General features: G+C 42.3%; 1 protein-coding gene and 1 long non-coding RNA gene across 4 annotated transcripts in view; both read left to right on the top strand.

The window, feature by feature from the left end:
- The first annotated feature begins 7731 nt into the window (after positions 1–7731).
- LOC107373895 (heat shock 70 kDa protein 1) overlaps positions 7732–16385 on the top strand; it is a 230475-nt gene continuing 221821 nt past the window's right edge. Inside the window, exons 1-2 of one of the 2 annotated variants that reach the window (XM_015942035.3) lie at positions 7732–7873; positions 8190–10381. In XM_015942035.3, coding sequence (XP_015797521.3) covers positions 7770–7873; positions 8190–10134 — 2049 coding nt within the window. In that variant the 5' untranslated portion in view covers positions 7732–7769 and the 3' untranslated portion in view covers positions 10135–10381. Of the gene's footprint in view, positions 7874–8189; positions 10382–16385 lie in introns of those variants that run through there. The other variant, XM_070551480.1, reaches the window with a different exon arrangement.
- LOC107373896 (uncharacterized) lies at positions 14452–15583 on the top strand. 2 transcript variants are annotated; one of them, XR_001571392.3, is made up of 2 exons: positions 14452–14588; positions 14696–15411. It is a non-coding gene; the product is annotated as an uncharacterized lncRNA (long non-coding RNA). The 2 variants fall into 2 exon arrangements; XR_001571391.3 differs by having other exon boundaries at positions 14470–14610; positions 14696–15583.

Genomic DNA, 16385 nt, shown 5'->3' with positions numbered 1-16385 from the left:
ATGCCGGACAGCTGTGCAACAGCGGAGGTGAGGACGCAGCTCAACTCAGACACATGACGCTTTAATATTCGTCCATGGTATGTTCTATGTGTTCGCTAATGAAACACAACTGCGTTGGGGGGGGGGGGGGCTAAAGCAACCCTTGCACTGGGGCCAAGTATTTAGCAGATGCTTTTGTCCAAAGCGACTTACAAGTAACAATCGGCATGTTGCCAATGAGGCTAATGGGCTCGACACACGGGAGGCAACAAACGACCGCGATCAGCGAAATTTGTCGCCGTCGCTTTTATTACCTGACACACGGGAGGCGATCCGCGGCAGCGGCAAAGCCGTCTACGCGTTCTGTTCCATGGCGAAATCGAAACTTCCCTTGTTTTGTTTGGCTGTGTCAGGTTGGAGGGAATTAAGGTTATTTAAGCAGTTCAGAGTTAATAAAGTGGTAGATATGATGTTTCACAAGGTGCTGCTAGAGTTATGTGAAATCTTACTTCTGATTTTACTATAAAACATAATAATAATCAACTTCTCCTCCATGTTTGCTCGGAGATGTACGGAGCATCCTGTCCGCTCATTGGTCAGTGAATGAAACCTCCGTTGATTGGTCCTCGTCCGAGCGACAACGATGAAAAGTTGAAAATGTTTCAACTTTCTGGGATCGCGTCGCTGGGTCGCCCGTGCACGACACGTGCACGAGCACAAAATTTCCCACGCACATTTTTCGCGTTTCGCTTGGTAGGAGGGAGACCCGCGATTATCGCTTTGTCGCGCGTCTCATTGAAAATGAATGGAGGAGAGGCGATGTTGCCTCCCGTATGTCGAGCCTATTACAACAACAACTTGACATCAGTCATGGAGAGGAGGGAACAAGGAGTGGACAGTAGAGAGGGGGACGAGTGCAGGGAGGGTGCTAGTTTAGAAGATGCTCTCTGAAGAGCATGGTCTTCAGGAGTTTCTTGAAAATTGAGAAGGAAGCTCCTGTTCTGGTAATGCTTGGAAGGTCATTCCACATTTGTGGAATGATGCATGAGAAGAGTCTGGATTGTCCCGAGCGTGGTGTAGGCACTGCTAGCCGATGATCCTGTGATGACCGGAGCGGCCGGGCCGAGACGTAAGCCTTTGCAAAAGGATTCAGGTAGATGGGAGCTGTACCATCATATACGTACATATGTCGTAAAATATTTCTGAGTATTGTGTTTACACTCTGAACACACAAATCCATGGAGTGGTCACTACTGTGAAGCACAATCATTGTGACTTCAATATTGAAATATGTATAATTTACTGTACACAGTGTTGAGTGGATGCATCAGTTGTGGGACTCACTTGCACATAGTTATACTGCAATTCTTCGACTCTTTCTGAATTGCGTTCAAACTGCAACCTGTAGACCTGCTTCATCCTGAGAGGGTATCTGCGCAAGACACGGTCCAGTGTTCAGAAGCTGACTCTATCAATATTTTGAAACATGTCATTGTTTCCTATTATTTTTCTTTGTGTTTGCCGTAATGTTATGGCATTTTTTTCTAGGACCATGTTCATGATTTCAGTTTCCTGTTCAGGAGACAGAAGACGTTCCCGACCTCCTCGTGTCGGTAATCTTTCAGTTCTGCCAAACAAATACTAAAATACTGTGAACACAAAGTAGGTATACATTTCCTAAATACTGGAAACATACTTTACAGTATTTTTACTGTCCAACAAAACCATCCACAGGCAATACTACTATATACTCACTGAATACTGATTGTATTGATATGCAGTACTGCCATTTTATAGTGAGAGAAGAATTTCTTACCTATTCTCATTTCGGAAGGTCCGGATGATGGATGCTACAGTGTACCTGCTCAAATTTGGCTGTACTCTTTGCCCAGCCTCCCTCATTGTAAGACCATGGTTGACCACATGATCAACCAAAGTGGCTCGGATCTCATCAGAGATTGCAGTCCTTGGTCTTCCTCGTCCTCTCACTCTCACTCCTCTGGCTCTGTTTCCAATGTTGGCATCCATTGCTCCAACACAGAAGAGCTCACCTGTTGCCCTTTTATGCTAAAGCTCTGATTGCTGATTGTAAAACGGGTGTTTGCCCTGGTGATGAGTCAGTGTGCATATTTGAACAGCAGTGTGTTCCTTGTGAAAACAAGATATTTTCTGCATGAACATTGTACCAACAGCAGAGAATTGTGTGTAGTGTTTTGAAAAAAGTGTATTTTAGATTTACAGTTTGAGTGCAAAGCAGGAATTGTGCTTGTAGTTTAGCAGAATTGGTTAAGGGGGTTGGTGAATTGGTTACATGTTGTGGTCATTGTGTCTCAAGTACCAGAAAATGTGTGTAAACAATAGAGACAAACTGTAAATGCATTCAAACCAAACGAGGCGTTAGGTAAATGGAGCCTTCCTGTCTAAGTCAGGCAGACCTGTGCTCATGCTGGTGTCTAATTATTTTTAAAGGGTTATGAAGTTTTCCTTTACATTTTCCACATTTTGAAATCTTTCATGTGTCAAAGCAAAGTAACATGATTCATGATGTCATTTATGGTTCACAGCTGAAGCCGTAGATTTAGCCTGTTTGTGACGCTGAAAATGCTCAGGACTCCACCCTCACCTGCCACCCTACCATGGCTTCATCAGAGCTGGGCATTGTCCCTGATCCTGCTTTTGGATTGTGCTTGTTGTTGTTGTTATTTTTACCTTTTACAGGTGACATGGGTCTGTTCTTCGGGCCAGCTGTAGCCTAGCACACACCAGGGCAGTCAGCAGCAAAGTGTAAACTTGCCAGAAGGAGAACGAGCTGAGGCTGTGGCTCTAGACTGGAGTGTCATTTGCAGGAATGAGGGCTTTCCAGTCTCATGGGGAAAAAAGAACTGACCTACTGGTCCATCTACATTTCAACCTTCATCAGTCACTGTGACATTTACATCCCAAATGAAAGAAAACCATCTCATATACAACCATCTGAAAGGCTCTTGTGAAAACTCTGGAGCAAGCTGCAGCTAAAGCACAAAATTAGATTAAAATGAACAAATATAAATTTTCTTTTAATAAAAGTTCAGTTATCAGGGTTTTTGTTTGTTTTTGATACTAGCTCTTTAATTCTAGCATCTTAGCTCTAACTTCTTCCTTTACACACACACACACACACACACACCCTCTGCATTGCCTTGCAGGTATGAGGTTATCTTTCACCTCAGAAATCATTTACAAACACATGCTTCAGTTGAAACTGCAGCACACTTTATATGAAGTCACAAAAGGTGTCATAAGCTGTTGGCTCCAGGAGGATGTGAACCACTACCAAATAAAACGTAGAAAAAACAGGGTACATTCATCTTATTACCATTTCATGAACAATATCATGTTCCATGCTTTTTGTCTCTTTATCTAATATTGTAGTACGGTCGGTCTTGAGATCACGTTTTTGGTTCTTCATATCGAGGGCTTATTTACTGGGTTTTATCTTGGTTTTAATGAGTTTTTGCTGATGGGCTTTTTGTCCATGACTTACTGAGTGAGAAAGGAGCCTCTCAGACACGACTACAAACAACTTAAAATCGTTGCGAGTGTAACGGGGTCCCCAGCTGATTTTCCCATTTTTTCTTTTTCTTTGTGTCTGTAAATGTCATGTTCTGTGTCCCCTTGGTCCCCAGCTCCCTCTTGTTCTTCCTCAGGTTCTCCTCATGTGTCCCCTTGGTCCCCAGCCCCCTCCTGTTCTTCCTCAGGTTCTCATCATGTGTCTTCTTGTGGTCCCCAGCTCCCTCTAGGCTTCCCTCATGTCTCCTCCTAGTCACTCACTCATAGTTCGTGGTTAGTTTTAGTCCTCCTAACCCCGCTAGTCATTAGTTGTTTATCTTTTTGCCCTTAGTCTTTAAGTTTAGTTATTTAGCGCTTTTGAGATTATGGTTTATCTCCCCCCTGCTTTAGTTCTTCCCCTATTTAGTTATATGAATGCACCTGTCTTCCCTCCAGACCTCACTCCTCACACCTGTCACCTGTTCCCCTGATTGCCTCCCTCTTTGTGAAAAGCCTGTCTCGTCCCTCAGTGTTTGTTGGTTCGTTGTCATATTGTCTACGTTGTTCGTTCCCCTCTCGAGTATTTCCCGAGTCTTTGCTCATGTGTGAGTTTTGTTTGTTTTTCGAGTCTTCAGTTTGTTTTGAAAGTTAATCTTATTTTTGTGCCGTGGATTTTTGCACATCCTCCTTAATAAAGGAATTGTTTTCTTTAAAAACCTCTCCTGCCTTGAGTCGTTCTGGGATTTCTGCATTTTGGTTCCAACCTCCAACTCTAAACATGACAGTAAAGTGCCAGATAGTTCAAGTCGAGTGGAGTTTAGTGCGACTTGTCGGGTCATTTCAGTTTTGATGATAGAAACTTTTTCAATAAATGAAACAAGACAAACTTGCTATGATTTGAGATGTGATTCATTCATTGTGCCGCTTTGAAACCAAAGAAAATATTTTTTTTGTTGTTGCATTTATTTTTAAGCAAACTTGAATAAAATAAATTCCTGTTTTTGTTTTTTGGTTTTGTTTTCTTTGAGCTTCTTTTATGGTTTTGATCTTGACCTCAAACTGCATTAGCCATGCCTCGTTTTCTGTATTCTCTGTCTCTGCTGGTGCGGCCTTGGCTTCAACAATATCATTATCTCAATTCTTTAGTAGCTGCAACGTGTTACAAAATAATTTGGGACAGGACTAGTACGTCAGTTCCACAGCAGACATTTTGAATTAAAAGGACGGATTTATTGATCAGGGCTGCTCCACTCCTGCAGCTAGTTGAATGCTAACAAGATATTACGTCCCTCAGCTCTCTAGGAGTGATGAGGTGGTAGAGGGAGCAATAAAGTGTGAGTGTGGGAGGAATAATAACAAAGTGTAAGTGTCCAAAAGAAAGTATTTTATTAAACAAAACAAAAGGCAGGAGTTCACAGCTGACAAAACGACTAACAAAAGATGCCGAGCCAAAAGGGCTGGAAAAAAAGGGGGTTAAAGGAAACGCGATAACTCTACACTTTCCAAACTAATGGAAAGACACCCTGTTAAGCAGGGATGCTGGGAAAATCCACACTCAAAGCCAAAGTCAGTTCCTAAGTCGGGTTTACCAGAAAGTCAGGATCAGAATCTATCGAATGGGGGGTTTCAAAGCCGAGACCACACACACACACACACACACACACACACACACACGCGCGCACGCACGCACGCACACACACGCGCGCGCACACACGCACACGCGCGCGCGCGAGGAGAAGAGCGCAGTAAAAACTCTTCCGAGCCTTCACTGCCCTGGATCTTCTCAGAGACAGTGGGCAGGAGAGCAGCTTTTAACAGCAGCTCCCAGATTATGAACGACCACCAACACCTGTTCACCGGGAGAAGGCGACTGAGGCCATCCTGTGGCCAAAAAGGGGCACGGCACATAACACAAGAAGAGCTAAATAAACGAAATAATGCTCTCCTTACAGTTTTTCTCAGTCACTCTGATGCATTTATCACATCACTCATAACATTTTCACAACAGCCAACCCAGTTGATAACCTGCAAAAGTGTGTCGGTTGCTCCAAATGAGTAGTTCTTTCCTTAAAAGCAAGCATTCATGAAAAATTAGACTTCCTGACACCAGTACTGGTTTATGGACAAAATAAAAAGGCTCCTAATAAAATCTAATAAAATGAGAACTAATAAGGAATGACCATTCAGCATTCACAAGTATAGTTCATTTTGACTGACATCTTCTTCGTCTTCGTCTTCCTCCGCTTATCCGGGTCCGGGTCGCGGGGGCAGCATCCCAATTAGGGAGCTCCAGGCCGTCCTCTCCCCGGCCTTGTCCACCAGCTCCTCCGGCAGGACCCCAAGGCGTTCCCGGACCAGATTGGAGATGTAACCTCTCCAACGTGTCCTGGGTCGACCCGGGGGCCTTCTGCCGGCAGGACATGCCCGAAACACCTCCCCGGGGAGGCGTCCAGGAGGCATCCTGACCAGATGCCCAAACCACCTCAACTGGCTCCTTTCGATCCGGAGGAGCAGCGGTTCTACTCCGAGTCCCTCCCGAATGTCCGAGCTCCTCACCCTATCTCTAAGGCTGAGCCCGGCCACCCTACGGAGGAAACTCATTTCGGCCGCTTGTATCCGCGATCTCGTTCTTTCGGTCATTACCCAAAGCTCATGACCATAGGTGAGGATTGGGACGTAGATCGACCGGTAAATCGAGAGCCTGGCTTTCTGGCTCAGCTCCCTCTTCCCCACGACAGATCGGCTCAGCGTCCGCATGACTGCAGACGCCGAACCAATCCGCCTGTCGATCTCCCGATCCCTCCTACCCTCACTCGTGAACAAGACCCCAAGATACTTAAACTCCTCCACTTGAGGTAGGACCTCTCCCCCGACCCGGAGGTGGCAAGCCACCCTTTTCCGGTCGAGAACCATGGTCTCAGATTTGGAGGTGCTGATCCTCATCCCTCATCATTTTGACTGACATGACTACACAAATGATGATCTGCCTTGAAAAGGGCCTTATAAGAGTTTTTTTTTATTGGGAAAAATACTAATGTCAATTCATGCATGTTATGATGAGTGCAATCATTATTTGGCCAAATATTAAGTAGAATGTAAATCTGAGGTTTTCATGTGCATATGTTGATAGGATCTGCAAGTTGACAACAAAGAGTGTGAGTAAATAATTAAATAAAGGTCATTAAATATAAACTGGGATGGTTCAGAGCTGTTCTCCGCGTCACAGAGCAGACTACAGGGTTGACTTCCAGGTTGCCTGTAGTTGAATATGAAATCAATGGTGTGTCTCCCTCTAGTGGAGACAAAGGGGTTTGGCAGCAATATTGATTTCCAAGTTTATTTAGTTTCTGTAGAATTATCGTTAATGCAATTAAACTAAGGGATCACTGTGTGTGAAATTTATTAAATGTATGATCTTCTGTTATCAAAATAAACTTAGAAAGTTAATCTGACATAAGAAAATAAAAATGTCTTATGTTGTGTCTTTGCTTGGTTAAACATTGCAAAACGGAATAAGAATGAATTAATTATTTTTACTTTTACAGTTCCGGTATGTTTTATTTTATAAGGGGTTAATCCCAATAAGTGAATTTAACATGTACTGATTTAAATACTTGGGTTTCAATGAAAAGCGTGTGATTGTTGCTAAATGTGGTGTTACCATCCAACTGAAATAGCCAGTTAGGTATAACTATAGTTTGTTCCCAAATTCTAATAATAAGTATGAGTTACCAAAAGCAATTATTTAAATAAAAACATACATATATATGTATATGGCTTCATAAAGGTTTCTACCGCAGTGGCAGTTTTAAAGCTGAAGATCTATTTTTAGACTTGGTGTCTACCTCTTTCATTTAGTTTTATCTGTTCCTATTGCGTTACTTGTTTTACTGTATTTTTATGCTTTTTATGCTTGTTTTATTGTTTCTGTAAAGTGCCTTGGTATACCTTTTGTCTGTGCTGTGCAAATACAATGTTAATAATACCTTCATAAAGATTTAAACCACCTAATTAAATAGATTATACTAATAGGTTTGCACTTCTGGTCTTTTCTTAACTGAATGTCTAATTCTTATTGAATTAAATATTTTCTCAGTGGCGTGTTCTCCGGTTTTCTGGACGCTTCTCTGCTCAAAGAGAAAATTGTGGAAACTTCTAGCGCGTGACGTCATCACGCAAGTTCGGGTGCCGGTCTTCGTGATTGGACAGGAGTGTCAGACAGAAACCTCGAGAAATGACGAGAACCAAACGATTCGCAATAAATGAAGGCGGCGGAGGCAGAGCCGAACACTGACAGCGACAGCCAGAGGAGCGGACCAGCGGCGGAATCTCATTCTTTCAACGACATTCTTTTCTTTAACCTTCAGTAAGTAAACATTCATTTTACTGCTACTGACATATTTGAAGTGAATTAACTGTTTAAAAGTTAAACATGAAAAGAGAAGCTTTTCTTTTATAATTCTACTAAAATCGGTCCTTTTTCATTGAACTTTTTTTTTCCCATTTCATGTAATGGGAAAATAATTTACTTTTAAGCAGAATTCAGTCCACTGAAGCTCCATTGTCTACGTAGTTTTTCACTTTTTTCTATGATTTCTGTTATTTTATTTTTACTGCAATAATAAACTACTATTACTTAATACTAAAAAAAAGATTACCGAAGGAGATTTTTTTTACTTTAGGACACAAAGTGAAGTCGCCAAGATGTGTGCAGCTAAAAACGTGGCCATCGGCATCGACCTGGGCACCACCTACTCCTGTGTGGGGGTTTTCCAACACGGAAAAGTGGAGATCATCGCCAACGACCAGGGCAACAGGACCACCCCCAGCTATGTGGCCTTCACTGACACAGAGAGGCTGATTGGGGACGCAGCCAAGAACCAGGTGGCTCTGAACCCCAGCAACACTGTGTTTGATGCCAAGAGGCTGATTGGAAGAAGGTTTGATGACTCAGTGGTGCAGGCCGACATGAAGCACTGGCCCTTCAAGGTGGTTTCAGATGGAGGGAAGCCCAAAATTCAAGTGGAGTACAAAGGAGAGAACAAAACCTTCTCCCCTGAGGAGATTTCCTCCATGGTCCTGGTGAAGATGAAGGAGATTGCTGAGGCCTACCTGGGCCACAAGGTGTCCAAAGCTGTCATCACGGTCCCGGCCTATTTCAACGACTCCCAGCGACAGGCCACTAAAGACGCTGGCGTCATCGCAGGACTCAACGTCCTGAGGATCATCAACGAGCCCACGGCAGCTGCCATCGCATACGGACTGGACAAAAAAGGCAGGTCAGGAGAACGAAACGTCCTGATCTTCGATCTGGGTGGAGGCACCTTCGACGTGTCCATCCTGACCATCGATGACGGCATCTTTGAGGTGAAGGCCACGGCCGGTGACACTCACCTGGGAGGAGAGGACTTTGACAACCGCATGGTGAACCATTTTGTGGAGGAGTTCAAGAGGAAACACAAGAAGGACATCAGCCATAACAAGAGAGCCTTGAGGAGGCTGCGCACTGCTTGTGAGAGGGCCAAAAGGACCCTGTCCTCCAGCTCCCAGGCCAGCATCGAGATCGACTCCCTGTTTGAGGGCATCGACTTCTACACCTCCATAACCAGGGCTCGCTTTGAGGAGCTGTGCTCCGACCTGTTCAGGGGGACCTTGGAGCCCGTGGAGAAAGCTCTGAAGGACGCCAAAATGGACAAGGGACAGATCCACGACGTCGTCCTGGTGGGAGGCTCAACCAGAATTCCCAAGATCCAGAAACTCCTGCAGGACTTCTTCAATGGTCGGGAGCTGAACAAGAGCATCAACCCAGATGAGGCGGTGGCTTATGGCGCCGCCGTCCAGGCCGCCATCCTCACAGGCGACACCTCGGGCAACGTCCAGGACCTTCTTCTGTTGGACGTGGCGCCTCTGTCACTGGGGATCGAGACTGCCGGAGGAGTGATGACGTCCCTGATCAAACGCAACACCACCATCCCAACCAAACAAACCCAGGTGTTCAGTACTTATGCTGACAACCAGCCCGGGGTCCTGATCCAGGTCTACGAAGGTGAGAGAGCCATGACCAAGGACAACAACCTGCTGGGCAAGTTTGAGCTGTCTGGAATCCCACCCGCTCCCCGAGGGGTCCCTCAGATCGAGGTCACTTTTGACATCGATGCCAATGGCATATTGAACGTGTCTGCGGTGGACAAGAGCACGGGCAAAGAGAACAAGATCACCATCACCAACGACAAGGGCCGACTGAGCAAAGAGGAGATCGAGAAGATGGTCCAGGACGCTGACAAATACAAAGCTGAGGACGAGCAGCAGAGGGAGAAGATCGCTGCCAAGAACTCTCTGGAGTCCTACGCCTTCAATGTGAAGAGTAGCGTGGAGGACGAGAAGCTGATGGACAAAATTAGTGACCAGGACAAGAAGAAGGTGACTGAGAAGTGTCAGGAAACCATCGCCTGGCTGGAGAACAACCAGCTGGCTGAGAAAGACGAGTACCAACACAAGCAGAAAGAGTTGGAGAACGTGTGCAACCCTATCATCCGCAAGCTGTATCAGGGAGGGATGCCCACTGGTTCTTGTGGAGAGCAGGCACGAGGCGGCACCCAGGGGCCCACTATTGAGGAGGTGGACTGAAGGGACCCTGAATCTGGACTCTGGGACCTTTTAGCATTATTGCTAACTTTCTAAATGTGACATATTTATGAAAAGCTCTGAGTTGCACAGATGTTTATAGAGAATATTTTTCATGTTTTACATTAGAAGTTTAAATATGTCAAGATGTTGCCTCATAAGACAATAAGCATTGATTGTGTGTGATTGAGATGTTTCATCTTTGCCTTGCTGGACAATACAACAAAGATGAATAAACCTAAACACATTTTTTCTGGCTTTTGTTTCTTTTGTTTGTTTTAGAAATTTTGATTCCTGTTAAAAATTTAACAAAGATTCATAGATCAGTTAAAGGTTGAATATGGAACAGAAACACCAAAGTGACATCTAGCATGTGGAGATTGTAATTGCTGCCTAAACAGTTACTGTTTTATTTGGGTTCATCTGTCTTGGGTTTCACCTAAACTCAACTCTGGTTTTAGATCTTTTAATATCATTTGAAATTGTTCCATATTCAACCTTAACAACCCAGTTTTAAACTTCTTTGTAGGCAAATACAAGATTTTTATACTTTAAAATGGAGTTCATTACATATTTGAGGAGTAATGCAATACATCACTTTAAAAAAAAAGTAGTGTGTGTGGTTGGTGACCAAATGCACTCTGTTTTGAGAGGTTGGATGGGGGGGGAAGGTTAAATCTCCAAATAGTTCCTGGCCGCAGCTGCAGCTCACTGCTCCCCACAGGTATGAATCAAACACAAAGACGTCATTTCACCAGTGTGCGATGAAAACTAATGGGACTTTAACTGGGAGTTTGATTTTAAATAGTCAACAAAAGATAAGAAAGAATGACACAACACAGCAGGATTTGGAGTCTTTTTCCTGATATTTGGACATCTTGCTTCAGATTGGATAACAGAAATGCGACTCTGCCACTAACTTGCCACCTAGATGTTGTATCTCCATAAATAACCCAGGCCTGGAGGAGTTTTTTCTGTGTGGTAGTGTTGCTAATGCTAAGCTTCTACCAGTCAGAACGGTCTCTACTGTCTCCTGGATCAATCAAAGCTTTATTTATAAAGCCCTTCCGCAACCCTGTCAGGAAGCCCAAGGCGCTGGATCAAATCAAATCAACTTTATATAGCACTTTTCATACAAAAAATGCAACTCAAAGTGCTTTACAGATTAAAATGGCCCCATAGATCCCATATTCCCATCCCAGCCCCCCTCCCCAAGTATAAAACAATTAAAAATTATGGTTCCCCTCCCACATCCAACTTCCAAAGTGGACATACAATCACCCGCACACTCGTCCATGCACACACACACACACACACTCGTGAACACCAGAGGAAACAATAGGCTGAGTTCAGATGGGTCAGGTAATGAACGACACATCATCAGCGGAGCCATCTGCCCTGGCAGCAACAGATCCACGGCAGCAGCCAAGACACCGGCCCATGACACCGAGTGGCGGAGGGCAGAAACCCCCACCACTGCCCGGGCACTACCCGAGGCGCGCCCCGGCCGCCGCCGCCCCTGACCCACCGGCCCCAAGGCAGAGGGCTCAGCAGAGGAAACACTGGAGGATTTAAAATATATAACATGTAAAATAACAAAAGCTAATATGGATAAAAAGTAACTGATAAAAAGTGATTATAAAGATAGTAAAAGAAAACATAATCATGTAAAAACACTAAGATGTAGATAAAATGATAAAATTAATTAAAAGAGATAAATATGTATATGTATAGGTCTTGAGCCTATTCTTAAAAACCTGGACGTTCCCTTCGGTCCTGAGGTCCTCCGGCAGCCCGTTCCAAAGGCGAGGGCCTTAATACTTGAAGGACGCCTCGCCGTGGGTGTGAGTCTTAACTTTAGGGATAACTAGGAGACGGCTGCCAGAGGAGCGCAGAGACCGCGAGGGTTTATATAGTAACAGCATTTCTGAAAGATAAGAAGGCCCAAGACCATTAAGACACTTAAAAACCATTAAAAGAACCTTAAAATCAATCCTGAAACATACGGGGAGCCAGTGCAGCTATCTCAAAACCGGAGTGATGTGCTCCCGCTTCCTGGTCTTCATCAGGACACGTGCTGCTGAATTTTGTAAAAGTTGTAAACCTGAGATGCTCTTTTTGGGAAGATCAGAAAGCAGGGCATTGCGGTAATCAATTCTACTGGTTATAAAAGCATGCACTAGCATCTCCGTATTGGCCTGAGAGAGAATGGGGCGGACTCTGGCGATATTCTTAAGATGGTAAACCAACAACAGCCTTCCCTGTTGCGACTCGGCTGAGTCCATGAATGTTACGTGACAGTGTGATGTAAAATCCTTAAAAATGACAAATAATCCTTAAATACATTTTCCAATGGTCTTAAATTACCAAAGACCCAATAAACAAGATTATTTTATTTCTATCAAATTTTCATCAATTTCTAGTTAGTGTTCAGCATTTTTTGTGTACGATGTTGGCGTAAGCGGAACACATTCAGTTGGTTGTGAAAGGGGGCTTTTTAAGATGAGCACATTAGCTGGTTAAGGTAGTGGGAGATTGCACCGTGGTTAGCACCGGTTCCAGGCAATAGCTGGAAATTATAGTTTAAATGTCATTTTAAAAAATGGCTTAAATTTGGTCAAAGTGGCCTTGTAAAAGGTCTTAAAAAGTCTTAAATGTGGCTCCCTTAAACCTGCAGATACCCTGTTCTCAGATCTTAGCGTTTGGCCCATCGACATACATACATAGGGTTTGGCCTTCTATTTTCTATCAGAAGCTAATGCAGGAGACAGGTGTAGGAGATCATTTTCATGTTCAGCCTGAATGAAAAACTCAGTGACTGATCATAATCAGAAATAATTTTAAAAGGGTTTTTCAGAGTTCCACACCCTAACAGATACATTAAAATTATTTCCAGAACTGTGATGGGCACAACAAATCGACTTTAGACGTTCCTATTCCGGATCTTTCCAGAAATTTCTGGCACAGAATAACAGTCTGCAGAAACCCACCCATTGGAAGATTAGGTTTCTTATTGGTCCAACCAATATTTTAAGTTGTAGAAATATAATGGCTCAAAACGGAAGTGGCTCAACTTACCCTTCAAAATAAAGCAAGCAAGTTTTGTATTTTATGAACTCCACAAAACCTTCATAGAATGTTAGCTATGTAACTTCAATAATATGGCCTATACAACATTAACAAATGACAATGTTACACATAAAATGATTCATTTAATAATCTTTACAAAATGTGAAAGGTTTTATCAAACAATCTCAATCATAATTTAAAAAACCTAATGTGTCCTTTTTCTCTGATGAAAAAAAATGTAGACTAAGTTAGTCCTAGAATGTTGTTTATTGAATATAAGCTATAAAAATAATCAATAAAACTACATTTTTTGTTAAATGCAATACTTTTAAATACAGAAAACCCAAACATTTAATAAAACACCAAACTGCAATATTAAGATTTACACGTAGACATCATAGCTAAAATTGCGGTAACTAACAGTATGAATACATTTTTTGAAAAAGCAAAATCTGCTAATAAATGTTTTGTTTTTTAACAGAGCAGAATACATTTCTGAATTTAAACCTGTTTTAATCATGCCAAAATTAGAAAATTTATTTTACACCAGTTCTTTTTATAAATAATTAAGCATAAATCACCCTTAGACAGCTTTTTTTTTTCATTAATTTGAACCAGAAGGGCTTTTCTTTCCATTTCAAATCCTTAATTCCATGATATTTGTGGATTCATTTCTGCTCAAATAATTTCCTTCTATAGTCTTTCCCATTTTTGTTTCCTTTTTTTATTCTTGGTCTCTTTTTATGTATTTTATATATATATATATATATATATATATATATATATATATATATATATATATATATATATATATATATATACCACAATAGGAACCACGTGATATTAGGTGACTAATGTCGCCTACTCTTTTTTATTTTTATTTTTTGGTCATTTGTCAAAATCATCTTTAAAGATTTTTAGAAAACTCAGCTCCTCAGAGACAACATGTGTTTTATCAGGCTTGGTTTCAGAGATCCTTTTGTGATTATTGGCTGTGAAGCTCTTTGGTCAACTGGCATGCTGTGTTTAAATGCGCTATGTCAAATAAAGAGTGTGTGTGTGTGTGTGTGTGTGTGTGTGTGTGTGTGTGTGTGTGTGTGTGTGTGTGTGTGTGTGTGTGTGTGTGTGTGTGTGTGTGTGTGTGTGTGTGTGTGTGTGTGTGTGTGTGTGTGTGAGACAGGGCCTGTATTTTGACAGTCTGTACCGGATGTGGCTCTCTTCGTAAACTCTGACTGGATTGAGGCGCATGGAATCTTCCAGAAGGAGCCAGTGGGTGTTTATATAAAGGGAGCTGCGTCACATTCTTCCCTCTGTGTACTGCGGACTGACCCGAAACAAGACGGACGTCAAGGAAAAGCAGGTTGTTGGAGCGGGTTCGCCTCGGGACCGTGAGTGAAGTCTCCGTTTCCTGTAGGGGTTCTTGGCGGGATCGGGTCTAATTTGGGGTTTCTGACTGTTTATTGTGATTCCTGAAAACTTGTTTTATTCGTTGCAGAATTGTCGTCGCTGAAGCAAAGAGACGTTTCCATAAAAAACAGAAGTATAATGACATCAGACGGACTGGGCGCGTGATCGGAATAATTTTTGGTCTCGTGCTCCAAAATAAAGGTGGTTTAGTGTGGTGTTTAAAAGACTTATAAATTTACCTCGGTGGATGAAACTGTGCGTACAAAATGCATGGTGAGAATGGTAGAAAATATGGGTGGGGTGGGATGCATGTGTATGGTTTCTAACTCAAAAATAGAAAAATGCAATCGTTAAAAACTAACATTTGAAATCTTATTCTCTATAAAACTGTAAATGTACTTTAAAGAGATGAAAATATGATCATAAAGATGTTTTCTTTAATGCAAAAGTTCCGATATATTGTAAACGTCGAAAAACAAGTCCTGAAGTGTCCTAAAACTAGTAAACAACATAATGGGGCGTGGTCAGACCTCTCCCCTTAAGGGCGGGGCTACTGGAATGTTCTAGTTGCGTCTCTTTGTTCACGGCCGCCCTCTAGTGGCATATTATACATATAACAACGTCATCTAACTGTATTTGTTCTAGGCTGTCGAATTAAATGCTAATACTAAAATTTGTTTTATGACCGAAGTCTTCAGAATGGACCAGCCTCTGTTATTTAACTTGTGTTTGGAGATGTAAGCATAGAATGGGAATTGCTGTTCTACAAAATGTTATGTAACTACTGGCGTGTTGGTTGTAAATGGGGTAATGAAGATCAGTATTAAGGAAAAAAAAACATTTGACCTTTTGTTTAGTCTTACAATTAAAATATATTGTAATTGTGTCATTTGTACAATTTTACCCAAAACAGGGATATTTATCCACACATTATGTTAAAGTTCGTTATATCTGAAATAAAATATTTGGTTTGAAACTTTTGTCTTGGAGCATTAAGTAACAGCATCAACTCTTAAGAGCCAGGTCCAAACGGAAACGACGTGTTAAGTGAGTTTTCTTTACTTATTGCAGCAAAAATTCGGGCCTTGATAATAGGCAAGGGCACAGATTTGACCACATTACCGATGAGGTGAAATTATTTTACTGAGTTGACTGAAAGCATCTGAAGGAAGCAGCTTAGCACTGAGGCAAGAAACAGACGGAGATTCATCTTCAGCTCAAGAGGAGGAGGGCGATGCAAAGGAGATCTCATGTGAATGTGTGGGAGGGGTGGGAAACCGACTACTGTCAGGTTGTTTGGCGCTTTGAGCTGCATTTGTGTGGAAAGTGCTTAATAAATTTTGATTAAAGATCAGATTTGATTTAGAATGAGGTAAATGTGATTAATATGATTATAAGAGAGCAGGTGGTAAATTGTTTCCTATTTCTGTCTATACCTGAGTTTTCAACCCCATCAAAATGAGTCTACAGGTAAATTTTTCGATGTAAACAAGGTATTTACTGAGGGTTTAAAATAAATTGTGGTGTCCAGTGACACACAAACATGATGTAGATTTTAAAAAAAACCTTGTCTATTCTGGTCAACGCAAAACCGCATGAGTCCCGACACAAAAGGGGGTCGGAAGGAACATTAAGCAGGAAATAACGTTCCTCTGGTGTACCACTAGATGGGCTAAAATGATCTGCAAAACAGCTCAATGAGAATCAATGTGAGGGATTAAACCTATTGGAAGTTTACTTAAAAATCATTACTTGGACTGGGGATGATTGGATGTCAT

Source organism: Nothobranchius furzeri, chromosome 5 (assembly GCF_043380555.1).
Source record: "Nothobranchius furzeri strain GRZ-AD chromosome 5, NfurGRZ-RIMD1, whole genome shotgun sequence".
Classification (NCBI taxonomy): Eukaryota; Metazoa; Chordata; class Actinopteri; order Cyprinodontiformes; family Nothobranchiidae; genus Nothobranchius; species Nothobranchius furzeri.
Note: the sequence above shows the minus strand (reverse complement) of the source record. Positions and strands in the feature narration are given on the sequence as shown.